Source organism: Chrysemys picta, chromosome 18, assembly GCF_011386835.1.
Source record: "Chrysemys picta bellii isolate R12L10 chromosome 18, ASM1138683v2, whole genome shotgun sequence".
NCBI classification, from domain to species: Eukaryota; Metazoa; Chordata; order Testudines; family Emydidae; genus Chrysemys; species Chrysemys picta.
This window is the reverse complement of record NC_088808.1, coordinates 22,417,901-22,436,679: the sequence shown is the minus strand read 5'-3', so window position 1 is coordinate 22,436,679 and position 18,779 is coordinate 22,417,901. Positions and strand designations below refer to the sequence as shown.

At 42.2% G+C, this 18,779-nt stretch overlaps 2 protein-coding genes across 5 annotated transcripts in view; one reads left to right on the top strand and one right to left on the bottom strand.

Annotated features, from left to right (window-relative positions):
* Nucleotides 1–818, bottom strand: part of MRRF (mitochondrial ribosome recycling factor) — a 21,284-nt gene extending 20,466 nt beyond the window's left edge. For 2 of the 4 annotated variants that reach the window (XM_005299421.5, XM_024106267.3), the window contains exon 1: nt 553–687. The gene's annotated coding sequence lies outside the window, so the exon portion shown is untranslated. Of the gene's footprint in view, nt 1–522 lie in introns of all 4 variants that reach the window. The other 2 variants (XM_065572502.1, XM_065572501.1) reach the window with 2 other exon arrangements.
* RBM18 (RNA binding motif protein 18) lies at nt 667–18,779 on the top strand. The gene is made up of 6 exons (XM_005299420.5): nt 667–802; nt 1,216–1,334; nt 9,234–9,360; nt 10,958–11,044; nt 14,439–14,524; nt 16,598–18,779. The coding sequence occupies exons 1-6, from the start codon at nt 800–802 to the stop codon at nt 16,755–16,757; spliced, it is 582 nt and encodes a 193-aa protein (XP_005299477.1). The 5' UTR covers nt 667–799; the 3' UTR covers nt 16,758–18,779.

The following is an 18,779-nucleotide window of genomic DNA, read 5'->3' as shown; positions in this document are numbered from 1 at the left end:
AACCACACAGCAATGCTGCCCTGCGGTTTAGGACAGGAAGTGAGGAATACCACACCCAGCTAAAAACAGCAATAGGAAATTAGGGAGGCAGAAGATAGTTTCCTGTTTTGGGCTCTGGGGAGGAGTTCACAAGATGATATCAATGCCTTGGGATCTTTACCAGCCACAGGTTCCCAGGGGCTGGGTTTTACAGATCACCCTAGGCACCTCAAGCACAACAGACTCCCCCACCTCCGTGACCCTTACACACCCCTTATGAAGCCCTATGTCAGAAACCTAGGCCAAGAACCTCCCCTGCCCACCACTTAACCATGCCCCGCCCCTGCTCCCCAAGCCCCGCCTCTCGCCCCGCCCCCTGCTACTGGAGCTCTGCCCCGTGCTCCATAGCCCCACCCACTACCAGCCCTGCCCCATTATGCAAGCCCCGCCCCTTAACCCTAGCCCCACCCCCTACTCCGGAGCTCTGCCCCACAGCTCCACCCACTGCTCCCGAGCCCCGCCCCCAGGTGCCCTTGCACTCACGAGGCCAACAGTCCCTCCCCCACTCCGGACCTGAAGCCCCGCCCACTGCTCTGGTTGCCGTTGCTCGCTCTCCCGGTTCCCGTAGTTGGGCCCCGCGCTCCCACTCGCCGCTCAGCCCCGCGAAGGGGCGCACCGCACGCTGCGCCAACGTCACCCACCTGCGACACGTCCTTGCGTCAGACGTTTGCGTGGCGTGTCCCCACCCTAGGGGAGGGGGCGGGGCCTAAGTGAGTGGAGGCCGCCGCCACTGGCTGCGCCGGTCCGGAGTGCCGGACCCATGGTGAGTGCGGCCTGCGGCCTGGCCCGGCCTATCCTCTCCTCTCACCCCGCCCTGTGACCCCGGCCCGGCCCGGCCTACTCCTGCCAGGCCTGCCCGTGTCACCCCCGGCCTGACCATGGCAACAGCCCCCGGCCTCGCCCCGCCTGCCCCCTGCTGCCCCCCCCGCCTCATGTCCCCCCCCCCCGCACCGTGTCCAGCCCCCCCCCCGGCCTCCTGACCCTCCCGTAAACCCTTCTGCGACCCCAGCCTTTCTCTGTACCCCCACCGCCGCGTCCCATCGCCCCCCCGTGCCCCCTACGAGTCCGGGTCTGTCTCTGGGTGGGTCACCGGGCCCCCCCCGGGAGCGGCGTTCCTGCCCCCCGGGCTGTCTCAGCAGTCACGGAATGGGTCCGTCTTTCACTTCTCGTCTGCAGAGATTGATGGCGGCGGAAATCAAAACCCTGCCTTTGGAGAACGCGTCCATCCTCTCCGAGGGCTCTCTGCAGGAGGGCCATCGGCTGTGGATCGGGAACTTGGATCCGAAGATAACGGAGTGAGTCTGAACTGCTTTAACGTCCACACATCACAGCGCTGATAACCCGGGGGCATTTTAAGTCTTAATTTGTTGACTTTTGAAGTTCTCGGCTCTGACTGCTGCTGCACCTGTTCCTCTGCTATCCGTTACAATCAGCAGCATTCAATAACGTATGGCAGATGAATTATTTCTGGAGGTATCTGGAATATTTAGGAGCTGTTCATCCTTCAGAGCCTTGTGTGGTACCTTCGCAAAGAGTTCGTGGATAAAGAAGTGAATATACTGTGCTTAAAACATTGCCTGTTTCCTGACCCTTGATTCTTTCCTCGATTCCCACCATATTGCTAAAAGTTAGATTAGAAGTTTCCAGCTGCTGCTGAAGACTTGCTTAAGGATACTTTAGAAACCAGCTCTAAAGCACCTAACAGATGAAGTCAGACTTTTCTTGCCATCAGAGTTTGGCAGTTTTGTATGCTTTGCCCAGTCCCAATTTAATTGCCCCCAAACAAGTGCTCATTCCGCTTCCCTTGGGATGCGGTAAACCAAGAGTGCTGGGTAGTATCTAGTGACCTAATGCAAATCAGAGACAGACCATCCAGTGAAAGGGCTGGCTGGTATCGATCTGACTCCCAGTTGTTTTTACCTAGCACTACCTACTGTATACTGAAGTGTTAAAATTAGTTCCAAGTGACATTAAAGAAGTAACTGAGATATCTGAAAACAACATTGAAGATTTACAAATGTACAGTGGATAAGTCATCCTGGCCCTTTTATGGAAGAGAAGGATACTAAAAAGTTGACATTTATGACATCCCATCAGGATGGTATCTTAAATAGTTTAATAGCGCCCTTCTCTATTTTCTGATTTGATAACATAAGTGATCTAGAAGATAATATTAATGAGTTAAAGCAATGGTTTTCAACCTTTTTCATTTGCGGACCCCCAAAAAGTTTCAAGTGAAGGTGTGGCCCCCTTTGGAAATCATAGACATGGTCTGCAGACCCCAGGATGAAAACCATTGAGTTAGCGCAACAGTGTGCTTAGCCTGAATTGCTGACTTGTTTTCATTTGGATCTCACTGGGTGCCAGGGTAGTACTCGGGTACCACCATGATTCAGTACCTCCTAGGGAGAGGCGTGAAATAGTAAGAAAGGGCTCCAGGGATGGACAGCAGATCTAGAGTACAGCTCCTGCTGCACGGTTGTCCTGTGAGAGAGTTCATGTAACCACACTGTCAGTGCATTTGACGTGAAGTTTCCCAGAGCCACTTCTGAGGTGGGAAATCTGGAGATGAAAAGAATCCTTTTATTTTTCTAAAAATGTGTTCAGGAACTTTAGACTTGTTGGGACACTTTGCAGGAGGTGGTTATTTTGCTATCTTGTCCTTGTCAGCAGTTGGGTGTGGACTAAACAGGGAATTAACTAACATAGTAACTGAACAGCTGCTATACAGAATATAACATGACCCTAATCTCAAGATTTTCTGTCTATAATAAATGTGTAAGCATCACATTTCCGTGGCCTTGGAATGATTAAATGCAAATTAAATGTTGTGGTCACATATCTGAACATTTGAAGTGTATGGTTAAAATCTCAGGGAGGTAGGTGGATTGCTGTAAAAATATTAGACTCTAGTTGTGTGGTTCACTAAAAATCTTAGGAGTTTTTATAGAACAATCAAGGGTTTACACACTTCAAGAAAATAGGTTTTTTTTTCCTAGACTATTTTATGTGTGTCAGTCATGGAACCAATTTTTGTTCTGCTCCTTATGTTTTTGCAAGTGCTACGTTTTTGTTCTAAGTGCAGTTCCTTTTAAGGGAGCAGTGTTCTAATCGTGTCTCTAAGTGGAGTCCATCATTAATGTAATGTCCTCTTCAGTCGTTCAGCTCTGGGCTACTGCCACCTCTTTTGCATTAATTACCATTTTTTGCCCCACATTTGTTTTTCTTTGGTTTGTCTGCATTCAGTAATTGCACAAGATGATATGATTAGATATATGGCCCCTTGGAAATATTTGTTTGTGAAGTCCTTGGGGATTTAGGATGCAGGGTCAGTGTGAGGGAAGGAGTATAATATGCTTGTTAAATAGATTGGCTGTATAACTTCCTCTGGCATTCCTTCCTGCGATGTTCTTACATCTTGTTTTAAGACCTTTTGTTAGAGCCTCTTACTGTAGATCATCACTTCAAATCCAGCCCAGATCAATAATGGCTGAACGTTGTTACCATCTGGCAGCTCTTAGGTGACCTGTGTGAAATTAGTTTGGTGTGTCTCAGACCACTTCCTTCTGGTGATCAGATGTTCATTTAAAAAAAAAAAAAGAGCACTGTTACTTTTGCATTAATTGGTCCACTTGTTGGTAGTCTCAGCTGAGGCAGAGGGCTGAATTCCAATTGCACCCTCGGAGGTGGGCCCTCTATAACAGAATTGAAACATATTGGTGAGTAGTTGTGGGTGACTCTTGCACAGCTACTCCTCCTGTGCTGAGGAGTTTTTTTCCCAGCACTAAAATAGTCACTAAAAAAAATTGCACATTATTGGCAACGTCTGTTTTTAAATGAACTGTATTTGTGTAAAGTTTTGTAATTCTGGGTTAAGACCTATGGGTATTTTAGTGTTCGCGTAACAAAGGTCTGAGTCACAGTTTTGTGGGAGTATTCTATTTTCACTAACAGTGAAAGAAGTACTGTAGTTCCTCCTGTAACCCAGGGTACTGTTGCTGTAGGAAACACAGGGATTGCTAGTCTTTTGCTGAGTAATACTGTACAGTTAAAAATCATTTCAGCAGAGGACAAAATCCTTTACAGGGCTTAAAAAAAACTTTCAATTTACTTCTGTGCAGCGCCCTTTTCACTTTGAACTATCAGTGCTGAGTAAAGAAACTGAATCTTTCATGTCACGTCAGTAAAAGTTTACATATAAGAAAAGATCTCTTCACAGTCTGACATGTGCTTTTACTGGCCCTTCATAGGGATCCTGGTTGTGTTGCCAATCAGGAGGAGAAGTACATGTAAAAACTAAATGTCAGTCCTTGTTTGCAGCCGATCCCTGTTTTTTCAGGGAATTGCCCACTGGAATTTGTATGTTGCATCTTTTTGTAAATTGAGTAAAACCATCTTGATGCCAATAGCGGGTGTTATTCCTCAAGAACTGGGTTTAAATGTATTTATTTAAATGGAGGTCCCAACACTGAGTACTTACAGTCATGAAGCCCTTTAAAGAGCAACCCATAGCCACAAATTGGGTGCTGTAAAGACAGTAGAAAATGTGTATGTTTGAGCACAAATCTCAGTACAATTATGAATATTAAAAAGTTGTAAATTAAGCATAGGGAGTGTTGCTTCCCACAGTTTACTGATCACCAGTATGTGGAGTTCAGGAGACTATTGCCCAGGCAAAAATGAATCGCATGGCAAATACCATGGCCATGATTCTATTAGGGGACTCGCACAGAATTTCTCTTTTTTTCATGGTCTGTACTGCATCTTAATCGTGAGATTCCCATGGACATATCCTCTCCCAGTCATACTTGCACAACCTCTCCTTCATAATATCTCAGTGGCAACTACAGCAATTGTTTACATGAAAAAATAGTATTAGGAAAGTGTCTAATGCAGCGTAGCAGCTGGAAAGAGGGTAAACCAGCATCATGTGGTAGAGTGGGTTGAGTGTTCCTAAAGGAGGTTGATTCTGACTGGCTGGTAACCATGAAATCATGTTGACTTGCAGTTAAATGTAGTCTTTATGCCAAATTTGGTGATTCTGTTTGCTAACCAGGAGGATACACTATAACTATCCACATTTATTTAAGCAATTATATATTTTCACATGCATTTATTCAGATTCTGAATTCTCCACAACTTTTGTTAACAAAAGGAGAATGACATTTTTTATTTACTAGAGTATGATTTTTTTACTTATGATTTGTATCAAGCTATATTTGGATGGAAATTGGAATTCAGTTAAAATGAACTAAGAGTTTTAACTAAAAAATATCATTTTAAAATGCTATCTCAATTTTGATGCATACATAAGAAAAAAATCAGCAAAACATGTTTTGTTTTAAAAACTAATTGATTTATTAAGCAAAGGAAGAATCTGTAATTAATGAACTGAACTGATTGTTTCTAGTCACCATGTCTAGACGATAGAACTAGTAGCTCTCATCCTCTCACCTCATTTTTATTCATAGAGTGGAAGAGGAAAACCAGATTTCCTGCTTTTTCAGCTCACAATCGGTTTCTCAACTTTAAATGGCCAGTCATTGAAGTGAACTAGTAAAATAAACTGAAATTAAACAAATATTCTGCACCTGCAGATGAATATACTGCTGTCAAAAGCAAGTTTAGCACTTCAACAAACTCTGGTTGTAGGTGCTTAGCCAGTGACTTCCAACAGTTCAGTGATTTGACTTTCTTTAAACTTTGGCAACAAATGTACTGCTTGAACATTATTTTTATTTAAATGATTTTAATAGATTATAGTAAATTTAGGCCTTTAATACAGGCTGTCATAACTTCAACATTAATTTTAAATTAGTTTATTTTTAAAAGAAAAAGTATTTAATTTAAAACAAATCTGATTTTTTTTTAAATCCTATTTTTTTCCTCCATCCTGTCACGTGACCAGACATCTGTCTATGACTATCAGCAAGTCTTCTGGAGACCACCCATTGTTAACAGACTGCAGTTTGGGAACTTTTATTCTAGGAGTTAAAGTGAAGTCCTGGGTGTTAAGACATCTGGATTCTGCTCTCTGCCACTAACCTGCTGTGATGTGATACTTCATCTTGCTGTGTCTTAGTTTACTCATCTGTAAAATGGGTGTAACAGTTGCCTTCCTCACAGCAGTTGAGACTTATTGTCTGCAAAGCATTCTGAGGTTATTACTTGAAGAATATTGTGGAAAGGCAAATATTGTATTTACAATGTTACACTTTGTTACCCACTTACACACGTATGACTTCCATTTTCTTAGTGGCCATCGAATGGCTCTGTGTGTAAGCTTCTAGAGTATGTTTTTCTCCTTCCTTCACTGTGCAGCTACTTGTCTAAGATTCCAACCTGATGAGTTTTACCTAGAAAACAATGTGTACATAAGTTGTTGTTACAGACATTTACTGGCTCCCTATGGGGGAAAATTCCCAGTAATAATAGATTTAGCATGTGGCCCGGTACCTTTTCAGTATCCTTGGGATAGCATTGTTCAGAGGAAGCCTTGAGTGTGTTTGAATAGCGCTCAGGGTGCCAGGAGGAAGGCCAAAGGAAAAGGAAATGGGAGAGCTGCTGGTTTGTCTCACATTTACATCAGATGACAGGAAGTGGAAATTGAGGTTGGCTGCAGCAATCTGAGGGGGCCACATCTGTGTGCCTAGCTCAAAGCTCCATGTAGCCCAAGTGATTGGTCTAATAAAGTTTTCAAGCATGGAGTTTTTACAACAGACCACTTTTTTCAGACTACATACTTCCTTGCCAGGTCTTCCTTCACTTCTAAATTTCATTTTACTTGTAAACCCCATTGGCTAAACTTTTGATTATTATTAATGATCTAAAAGTATCAATAGCTAAAAGGCATCTACAGAGCCTGCCATTTTTTACTCATACAAGCCTGCAATTCTGGTTAGTTCATCTAGAATAGATTTAGCCAGCATTTGTAGAAATTTGGCTAATTGTGGCTTGATGATAAAGGGTGTTTGTGTCAAATGTGACCTAAATATAATCTGATGGAGATATCTTCCAGATTATTGTATTTTTAGGACAGTTACAAACTACCACTCTGCTGCCAAGAAAGTAAAAATAAATAGTCACTATTTGGATGTGTGGGCTCCAACAAGAAAAACAAACTCTGTTCCCTTTGGCAAGGTAGCTATATAAGTTAGGGGTGTTTTTGTTTCTGAACAAAATGTGGTCAGAAACATTGTTTCCTTCTACTTTGAAACAATATTTGGGGAAAGAACAGTTTGGTCAGGGCTCTATTTTCATACTCCTAAAAATAGTTAATAAAACATTACTTAATTACGTGAAAATGGCTTTCAAAAGGCCCTGGAATTTCAAAATGTTTTCTGGGTCTGGAGGACGCAACAAGGAATGGTCTCCATATCTTGAGGAATTTAGCACCTCTGGAGACCACATCCTAGAAATGGATGTTAAATTGTGTCTGGATTTGTTGGTTGGGTAGCCTTGGATGCAACAGGAAGGGAGGGAGTGGTGAAGTTTGCCAGCATCTTGTTAATTCCTCCATTTTTGCTTAGACTTTTTCAATATCTTTTCTGATGTCTATTATGTTCATATTCCCCTAAGCAGCGATTGAGTGTTTACAGGTCTTTTGGAAGAACATAGTGTAGGAAATATCACATCAGTATTTCATCTGTGCAATCAAATAAAATCTGCTTAATCCAATCTGAAACAACTTCCACATCCACCACTGGCCTGAAGATTTGCTGCACCATCACCCTCTAACACAGTGTTTGTCAAACTTTTGTACTGCTGACCCCTTTCACACAGCAAACCTGTGAGTGCGACCCCGCCTTATAAATTAAAAACACTTTTTTTGTATTTAACACTACTATAAATGCTGGAGGCAAAGCGGGGCTTGGGGGTGGAGGCTGACCGCCCGCGACCCCCATGTAATAACCTTGTTTGAGAACCCCTGCTCTAACACCACACATCCTGCATGTCCACTTTGTCCAGTCCTGGAAGCTTACTCAGATTCCTGGAACTTTCTTGCCTGTAGTCTGAAAAAATGTTTGAAACAGGCTTTAATTAGGGAAAATGTCTGTGCGCTCTTGCGATTCATGTGTCTTGCTGAAGGTCCTTGACATGCTGGCAGTTGTGGGTCAACCACTGAATTTGAGTTTGTGCATATGCTGGTTTTTATTTATTTTTTTACTTACATTCAAGAATCTCAGTGTTTTGCAAACATTAAGTGTGCGGTAGAGAGGCAACTATTCTCCCCATTTAACATAGTGGGAAACAGGCACAGAGAGGTCAGGTGACTTGCTAATCCTGTACAGAGACTGCACTGGCTCCCAAGAGTCCTGATTCAGTTCCCTGCTGTAACTCCTAGGTAATACTTCCTGTTATGGAGGAAGACGTCTAGCCAGGTGAAGTGTGGTCCAGTTATTTTCTTGTCAAATCAGCTGCCATCATCCAGAGACTGTGGTGGAAGGAAACAACAAAAGTTCAGAGAACTTGCAGAAATAGCTTTAACTCAACCAACAATATTAGTCCTTATTTTGTGTGTCTAGTGCACTAGCTTGCAAAGCAGACAAATCAAGTGCAAAATCTTAGCAGTATGTGCAGTTGTGTGGCTGGTTTTTATACTTTGCTTAACAAAACACATTTAATAGTACAAGATAATGTTAAAGCGACGTGCCTGTAACCTTCATGTCCATAGTTAAAATTAAATGGTTAGCACATGTCAATGGTTATATGCCTCAACCAGAAACCTATCACTAGGTCTCACTGGGCTGACATAAAAGCAAAATTTGACCAGCTTCTATCTGGTCTTTTGTCACTTCTCAGTCACTTTATGGAGTTTTGTCCTCCAGTATGTTGCAGATTCTCTGATTTGGGTGTCAGGCAAATGTGAGTGACTCACAACTTAGCCCAGATTGCAAACCCTTCCGATGGCACCGCTGGGGATGGATTGAGTTCTAAGGCTTTTGTGCCATAATTGACAAAACAGTCACTGATGACATTGGGTACCTCTGAGATATGACTATCAGAGGGATGTTGTATACTAGACTGGTTGGCAAATATATGGAAGTGGGTGCATACTCTTAAGAGAACACACATGAGACAGGATTTAAGTCACTGAATTATATGTGGTGACTTCTTCACGCTTTTTAAATTTCCTTGTTGTAACCTCCTGTGCAAGGTTGCCTATAAATGTCTGTGGTGTTTGTTCTTTTCAGATACCATCTCCTCAAACTCCTTCAGAAATTTGGCAAAGTAAAGCAATTTGACTTTCTGTTCCATAAGTCAGGTGCATTGGAGGGGCAGCCCAGAGGATACTGTTTTGTGAATTTTGAAACCAAGCAGGTATGTTGGCTTTTTTTCTCTTAACATTTGATCCTTGTGACTGGCTGATTACCTTTACTGTCTAAATTAACTACATCAACTGAAAGATGAGATGGAAGACAATAATGAAGGGAAAAAGGAGGTGCCCAAGTGCCTTGCAATACATAAACTCTTCTGCATACCCACCACACCCATATGGTGCAGTGCCTAGAAGTAACAGTGATGGTTCCCCCACCACCTCTCTGGGGCTGTTTTATTAAAGCTTTTTGACACTAACTCTAATGGGCAAGCCATTAGATTTATTGGATGGTAGTCTAGTAGGGTACTACGGTGCTTGTTGATAACCCATATAAATTCTTCGTTTCAAATTGTGTAGCATACTAAACCTAGGACTACTGCTGCTGTTTCCTCCCTATATTTTACTCTTCCAGCCCCTGATGCTTCACAAACCCCCGCCCTCGTACAATTCTCCACCTGTGTAATGCTGTGCACCTGTTGGGAGTGTGTACTCCCTTCTGATCTCTGTGGGGTTTATCTTGCATTATAAAGCATGGGTTGAAATTTCAGTTACCTGTAGTATCATAGTCACAAACGTTGTCACAGTTCAACTAGGATTGGGTCTCGCTGTGAGCTGCACAAGTAAAGTGTGTTCGTTTGGTGCAGCCTTCCTCCTTTGTTGCTGTATCACCAATAAGGAGGTGGGGTAAAGCCACAACATACAGCTCAATATCACTCCCTTGTGGCTCAGGAAGTAACATTGGAGCACTGATGCATGGAAGGGAGGAACTGGGGAAAATAATACTGCAATGAAGGTTGCTAACAGTAGCGGGATCACTGCATAGAAGCACTTTGAGGCAGCAAAAGAAGTGAAAGATGCTGTTGTAATTCTAACTTTCATGCTTTTTAAAGTAATGAGCAAGAAATTAACTCAAAGTTAAAGCAAACAACATACTGATGACTATCGTCTTCCCCCCACGCCCATTTTCTGCCATTTTTAGCAAGCAAGGATGACTTGAATTGAAGCTCATTTTTCAGAGGTAGCTACAGACAAATAAGCTGGATAGGAAGAAATAGCAGGGTCCAGTAGGGTCGGGTCTGGATCAGCCGGTTAATATGAAGGATTCAGGAAATCCGTGATGGATTGTGTGGTCTGTGGTTGACCTTCATATTCTATCTCTTTGTCTCCTTCTCAAATCCTTCTAATCCTGATACTGAACAGAGTCCAGGTGTAAAGTCAGTAGTTTAGGCGAGCAATAATGAGTGAAATACAAATAGTGAATTGCAGGTGTTTCCCATAGGAAACAGAGCAATTTTAAACCTTGAAACACTGTTCCAATGTTCTTACATCAGGCTCATTGGAAGTTTCTGTGATGCTTTTGTTTTGATCTGAGTAAAGGAGTTTTCCTTGTGAGTAATCTCTGAAATGGTTTGAGGGCTTTGTAGCGTGCATGGGTGTTTGGGATTCCCAGAAGCACTAACTGAACACTAGCATAGATTGTTTGTATGATGTTTGTCAGCGGTCCCTGAAAATCAGCCTTGTACATGGAAGAAAGGGTCCTTGGACAGGTTTTGATAATAAATAAACGAACTGACTTTTCTGAACTGTCTTCCGGCGCAGGAAGCAGAACAAGCAATCCAGTGTCTCAATGGTAAGCTGGCCCTCTCCAAGAAGCTGGTGGTGCGATGGGCACACGCGCAGGTAAAGGTAAGCGTTTGACTGCAAACCTCAACAGCCTTATGAGGATGCATAATTTGAAACAAAAATCTTCTCTCTGTGCTAGATCAAAAGCAGGGAGAGTTGCATAATTGTCCTCTGTACTCTTAACTTTTCACTTCAGCATTCAGAACTCGTGTAAGCTTCTTGTGTGATCTTATTTTCAGCTTTTACTTTGTTCGTATCCTGGTATACGAATGTTGCTGCCCATCTTATTCCTTCAATATTTTGACCCTTTAGAAATTGTGTACTGAATGTTTTCTGCAGACTGCTTGTCTTTTGTCACAATCAGTTGTACGTGCTAAATATTAAGGATCAGATTTTTATCAATTGTATTGATATAATCCCAGTAAAATTTAGGAACATGGGAACTGGCACACAGGAATACACCAGTGATCCATCAAAGCCAGCGTCCTGTCTACAATTCTCGCCAAGTACTCTAGAAGGTCTTAGAATCTCCATAATAACTTGCCCACAAGAGATCAGCTAGTGGTGGGCTTATGTCCTGAAGCTGAGGATATCGATCACTCCTTCCCCAGTACTGTTTTTTGGACAGGGTATGTCACTGATTCTGCATTTCCTAGTTTTTCTGTTCTGCTTCCTAAAGCCCTGCAGGTGGTAGATTCTTTTACTTCTGATTTATAAAGCAACACATTTCTTATTAAAAACAAATCACCTTTACCTTTCATTTTGACACCTGTTGGTTTTGCTCTGAGAGGTGCTGTAGTAAGAACTACTTGCAAAGTTTGATTGATCCGTGCTGATAAATGCAAAGTAATGCACATTGGAAAATGTAATCCCCACGATAGATACAAAATGATGGGATCTAAATTAGCAAGAGCTCTTGAAGGAGATCACTCAAGAAAGAGATCTTGGAGTCATAGTTGATCTCTGAAAACATCTGCTCAATGTGCAGCAACAGTCAAAAAAGCAAACAGAATATTAGGAACCATTCTGTGGATGCTCTGGGGCTGGAGCACCCCTGGGGAAAAAAATAGTTGATCCAGCAGCCCCGCGGATCCTCTCCTCCCCCCACCAGCCCTCCTGCTGGCGGCCCCGCTGATCAGCCCCTCTCCCTCCCTCCCATCACCTCCTGCCTGCCATGGGTCAGCTGTTCAGCAGCATTCAGGAAGCACTGGGTGAAGGGGGAGGAGTGGTGGCAGGAAGAGGTGAGGGGGGCGAACAGGGCGGGGAGAGAGTGGGAGTTTGGGGGAAGGAGTGGAGTGGGGGGAGGGCCTGGGGCAGAGTGGGGGTCTAGCATCCCCCAGGAATTGGGGAAGTCGGCACCTCTATACAAGAAGACGGTAAATGCCACACTATAAATCCATGGTACGCCCACACCTTGAATACTGGATGCAGTTCTGGTCGTCCCATCTTAAAAAAGATATATTAGAATTGGAAAAGGTACAGAAAAGGGCAACAAAAATGATGAAGGGTATGGAGCAACTTCCACATGAGGAGAGATTAAAAAGACTGGGACTTTTCAGCTTGGAAAAGAGATGACTAAGGGGGGATATGATAGAGGTCTATTAAAATCATGGATGGTCAGGGGAAAGTGAATCAGGAAGTGTTATTTACCCCTTCACATAACACCAGAACCAGGGGTTACCCAATTAAATTAATAGCAGGTTAAAACAAACCGAAGGAAGTTCTTCACGTTCTGCGCAACCAACCTGTGGAACTCTTTGTTAGGGGATGTTGTGAAGGCCAAAAGTATAACTGGGTTCAAAAGTGAATTAGATAAGTTCATGAAGGATAGGTCCATCAATGGTTGTTAGCCAAGATGGCCAGGGATGTAACCCCATGCTTTGGGTGTCTCTAGCCCAGTGGTTCTCAACCTATTTACCATTGCCACATCCAATACTACCTGTATGGTCCCGAGGATGTCACATGGGCCGCAGCTCTGTACTGATTGGCCCGCAAGTGGCCCGCAGGATGAGAACCACAGCCTAGTCTCTGATGGCCAGAAGCTGGGAGTGGATGACAAGGGATGGATCTCTGAATAATTGCCATGTTCTATTCATTCCCTCTGAAGCACCTGGCATTGGCCACTGTCAGAAGACATGAAAAATGGTCAGACCATAAATGGAATTTGTCAATACAGCAAATGTTTGCTTAGAGAGGAATTCTGCAGAAAAACCTAATGCACAAGCAGTGTGGGAGTATCGCAAATAATGTGCAAAATACCTTAGTTCAGTTTGCAACAGCATTTGCAATTCTCTGAATGGAAAGACTTAACTGCAGGAGGCTTTTGCCTATTGTGACAAGTGTTTATTTTAGATAATACCAGCACCATGCTACTTAGTTTTAGGATGAACCGCCAAGGCTTTAAAAAGAAAAAAACCTTACTAGATGCCGTCGTTTTGAGCAGTTCTACAGAAAAACAAACCTGAATTTGTGCCAAGCGAAAGACGGAAGCAGAACACACTGAAAATATTTCAGGAGGCCCATTGCTGTCAGAAAAGAGAGGCTCACAAACTGCCTTCTGCTGAAGGGGGCTGGTTCTGAACTGTTGTTGAATGCATTACTTTTCCACAGGGGAATTCCATATGACTGCATTCGTACAGGAAACAAGTGTTCTGTGTTCCCTTTTAGTTCTACGCTGTGCTTCTACAAAGGTCATATCTATTAGTACCCTATGGTAGGCTTACCTTGGACCAGGGGTTCCCAAAATTGGTTCAGGGTAAGCCCCTGGCAGGCCATGAGACGCTTTGTTTACCTGAGCGTCTGCAAGTACGGCCGCTCGCAGCTCCCAGGGGCCGCAGTTCACCGATCCCAGCCAGTGGAAGCTCTGGGAAGCGGTGGCCCGGTCCGCGCCACTTCCCACAGCTCCCATTGGCCGGGAACCGTGAACCACGGCCACTGGGAACTGCAAGCAGCCGTACCTGCGGACTCTCAGGTAAACAAAGCGTCTCGCAGCCTGCTAGGGGTTTACCCTGAATAAGCCGCAAACCAAGTTTGGGAACCCCTGCCTTGGGCCAATGGCTCTATTTGTTACATGCCGCACTTCAGATATTTCCCCACCACCACACATCATGCTCATAAGAAGCAACTCTAAGCATGTTAAATGGCGGTAGGATAAGCCTTAATGATCCAAAATCAAGTGTACATGATAATCATACAGCATCCTAGCTATATGTGAACGCCAAACAGAAACATTTTCAAATAAAACAAATACATTCGTTAGGACCATTACATTTTACTGTGTGGCTCAATCTAAAGGCTATTTTGTAAAAGTTGTACAGACTCTGCCAGCAGAACATAAAGTGAGATTAATCCAGACTGGAAGTGTGTCCGTTGGGAAACCTGGTGTTTCTGAGCCTTTGTCTTCAATCCAAGTTCACTTAGCAATATCATTACTAAAAGTCTCTTTTCTCACCCGCAGAGATATGATCATAATAAAAATGAAAAAATTCTTCCAATCAGTCTTGAACCGTCTTCCAGCACTGAGCCAACCCAGTCTCACCTAAGGTAGGAACCTACATAATTAAAATGTGGCCAGATCAGTCAGTCCAGGGGCAAAACTCCCTTTGACTTCAATGGAAGCAGAAATGGGCCCATAATTGGGGTTTTTTGTTTTTGTGTTTTGTTTTCTGGATCCTAACTAAAACAGTTACTATAACTACTGTGACTTATTGAATGCGGGTCAGGCTGCAAAATAACTGATCTGATGCAGAGCAATTTTGACACTTAACTTTTCTCTTTATTGATACATGAAACCCCTGATACACTTAAAAAAAGTAATTCATCACAGTCACATGACCACACCTGGCCAAAGATGCCCACGTTTTTCAGATGTATTTCAGTAATAGCCATTTGTCTCTCTCAGTTCCTGGTAGCCACAATAGGAACACTGTTTTATTAGTGTGTGCACCATGCAATATTCTGAATACTGAAATTTCAGCTGCCCTAGAAACTGTTCCAGCCTCTCTCACTTATGACTCTAGAAGAACATTCTAGATGAGAAAAACATGTTTCAGTTTCCCTGTCATCTCCAAAATGAAAGTGAAAATGCTGGATTAGAAAAATACTGAACACTTCTCGTTATGATAGAGCGCTGGTCTTGAAGAGAAATAGAGGACTGTGCATCACATTCAGTGCCAGAAAGTATTGGGGGCGGGAGGGGAGCTGTTACAGATCTTTGAATTCCCCACCTATCTATTTCTTCCTCAGTATAGAGCTTGTCCTTTTAGACTTGTGCATGTTTTTCTTGATTGGAAGTCAGGAAAGAGCGTTAATCCCATTGAACTTCCCTTTGTTATGCATCTAGGCGTGTAGTCCAATGGGAAAACTACACACCTAGATGCTTCCTTACTTAATTTTGATTTAGCCTGATCTCTTAAGATGAGTTTCCTTGATGATTTACAAGTTAAACATCTCCAAAGGAATAAACAGGCAGATAACTTTATGCTCTGTTCATCAGATAACAGTTCTGAATCATGGTTGCAAAAGATTGGATCTAAAAGAGCAGATTCAAGAGGGAAGACTCCATATAAAGAAGTGAGAAAAGAGGTCACTCTGTAGTCCACTAAGAGAAACCATATAATTGAAACTACTGTTTACCTATTACACAGGGAAGCTGTGAGGTTTAATATTTTTAAAGCACTTTATGACCCTTGAATTAAATGTTTTATATAAATGTGTATAATTATTCTGCACTCTATAAATGAAGCATTATATGGGGATTAGGACTGGGTATAACTGGATTGCCAGTAAGTAAAGAAAACTAGGCTGAAATTTATAGAAATGTGCACCTTATAGAAATTTGCACTAGTACTAGCCATTTTCTGCTGGTCACTGTCATGTGGGACTGTTTTCACTGGCTGAACGTAGGAGTTGTAGTAAACACCCAGTGCTGTGATTGAGGAGCTGCATTGACGAGAGTTGAGGAAGGGATGCTGTCCTGGCCCTACCTAGTAGGAGGGTGTTGGTGCCAGAGGGCTCTGGGAGTTTGGGATGGGGCAGAGGCGTTTTCTTCCTTTGCAAGGAGCTCTGACAAAGCTGGAAAAACAGTCTCTCCATATTAATGGCAGCACAGTTGTGCTGGAACCCAGGACTGGAAAATTCCATTGACTCTGAGGTTGAAGGAAGTGCCTGGCTTGCATTTTTCCCTGTGACTTCCAGTGGCTTTGTATGAGACTGACTCCAGGGGGGTATGACAACTTGCTTAGACCAGTTGTAAAGTAGCATTACTTGCATGTAGTGAGAAGACTTTAGGCATGCTTTCCTGGTTCAAAGCGAACAAGAGAACATCTGTTTGCTGGGGGGGATCCTTATTTTGTTTGCAGTATTGCAGTTCAGATCTTCCACTAGCAAAAACGTGCAAAGCATTCAAAATGCAATTGTACATCAATCCTTATGCTGGTAGATTCTTGGTTATCACCTTTACCCCCTTTCTGACAGTAACATTAGCCACCTTCTAACTACTCCTGACACATCTGAATATTCTGATGCAAGAGATATTGAATTATTTGAGAACATTGTTCAGTCTTTGGTAAAAGACAAACTAGACTTTATCTCTTCCACTTTTTTTCCCCTTTCTAGTGTCAGTGCAAAAATAAAAGCCATTGAAGCCAAGCTGAAAATGATGGCAGAGAATCCAGATGCGGAATATCCAGCACCACCAGCTTATTCCTACTTCAAACCACCCGATAAAAAAAGGATTACTCCTTACTCCAGAACTGCCTGGAAACTTAGAAGATGATGATTATGAATGGATAATGGTAGCAAGAAAGACTGTTTTATACACTTTTGAAATCCTCCAGTGCTTTTGTACTTTGTAGATTGTGCTCAGCTGGCACTGTCCTTCCCAATCTCACTGTATACGCTACAGTGTTTTATAACATAACATTTTAAATTTTCTGATAACTGTCAGTGTATGCACAGAATTGAATGCTGTCCAGAAAAAATAAGGTTCTATCCAAAACTTGTGACTAACATTTAGACAATCCATGTTGCTAGTCTGGTTTCATTAGTAAGACCAGAAACATTAGCCAGTATGCAGATAGAAAAGCAAAAACAAGGAATGTTCCATTTTAATTCTGAGTGTTAAATTTAAGAAAGTACCTTTTTTTTTTTTCCCCCTTCAAACATGTTCCACTTGGTTTAGGGAAACCAAGCAGAGGGAAAACACTGAGTTTTGATAAACATTCACTAGTTACCATAAAAAGTACAACTTCCATACAACTAACTTTAAATGGGTTTTTCAATGTCTTTAGCAAATATACATGCAATATTTATACACAAGGCAGCAAATCTGTTTTGCACCTCGATTTGTTAAATTAAAGCCAGATCTAGCCATGGGACAGCAAAAGGATTTTAAATGTTAATATTTCAGAACAGTTGTAGAAATCCAAGTGTTTCTCTCAGTGCATTGGAATTATTAATTTATTATACATAATTGAATTTTACTCTGCTTCTAAAATAGCAACACTTAAAATATGTATCTGGAAATCTCATGCAAAACAGTAGAATTTTGTGTGTGACAATGCTGTTTAAAGTTTTTACAGTAGCATATCTAGCATGCATAAATGTAATCCCCCGAAGAAATTATTCTCCATAAACCAGACGTGACAGTGTGACACTGTAATGTTGCTGCCCCAGAGATATCTGTCAGAAACACTACCTCAGAAATCCACCCAAACTAGGCCAATTCCTTTTTTGATTGGTTAGCAAAGATGCTTGGTTATGACTGTTAGGAAAATGTGAGTGACAGGGATCTGTGGCATAGCGGTGCTACTGTATTGTCGGGATTATCTTTGCTTTAGAAAGTGTTTAATTTATCTCTAATGGACTGGCATTTCACTTAAAACAGCACACAGCGCAGCCTGTTCCCTAAACATTCTCTGCGACACCAAAAGATCTGAGAAAAGATCCATAAAACTGCAAACTTTTAGTTCCTTTATGTGTACAATATAGTGTTGGATATGCGTGACAAGTGGGAGTTATGATGGAGACAGCTTCATGCACTGGTACAGTAGATGTACTTCTGTTTTGCCACGGTGTCCAATCTCTCCCTGCAAGTTCTTATAACCGTAATATAGTTTTCTGCCTTGCCAGTCAGGCCTGAATGGTTTACCCAGACTGATAACCATTACATTTCCAAACAAGAGATAATTATCTCTAAACTGCCCAGGGTTTCTAGACCAAATGTTTCTCATTTTTATGGCAAACTAAGGTTTGTATGCTTAAAACTGTTCACCTATTTTACAATGCAATTTATAATTACAGTTCTGTATAAAATGTCCTTAAAGCCTCTAAACTATCTATCTAGACCATAGTTTCTCACTTGTATGAGAGATGCACTGTTTGCAAAGCCTGAAATGGATCATTGTTTAAAAGTAGGTCTTTAGTGATTGTTTGATTTCTAACTTTTCTTGTTACCCAGGTATCTGAAGAAAGTGAGCCTCCTTTCAGGTTTAGCACCCCTCTGAATGGCAATGCTGTCTGCTAAAAAAATGTGCAGACTGGATCTTTGTTTTGTTTTAGGTTTTTACACTTATGTGATATGGTCTCACACTTGCAGTCCTCAGAGGATTTAGACTCATTATTTAAAACAAGCTGGTCAATTCTATTTTGAATATGAATTTAGAAATAGCTACATTTGAATCAGGCGTGCTGTTGTGTTCCCTTTCGAAAGCTACTGTGATATTTATTTGTATTTAAAATACGGTCATTTGCTGAGGCTCTTACAGCTCTTTGTGAATAAATAGAAGTCTAAACTGTG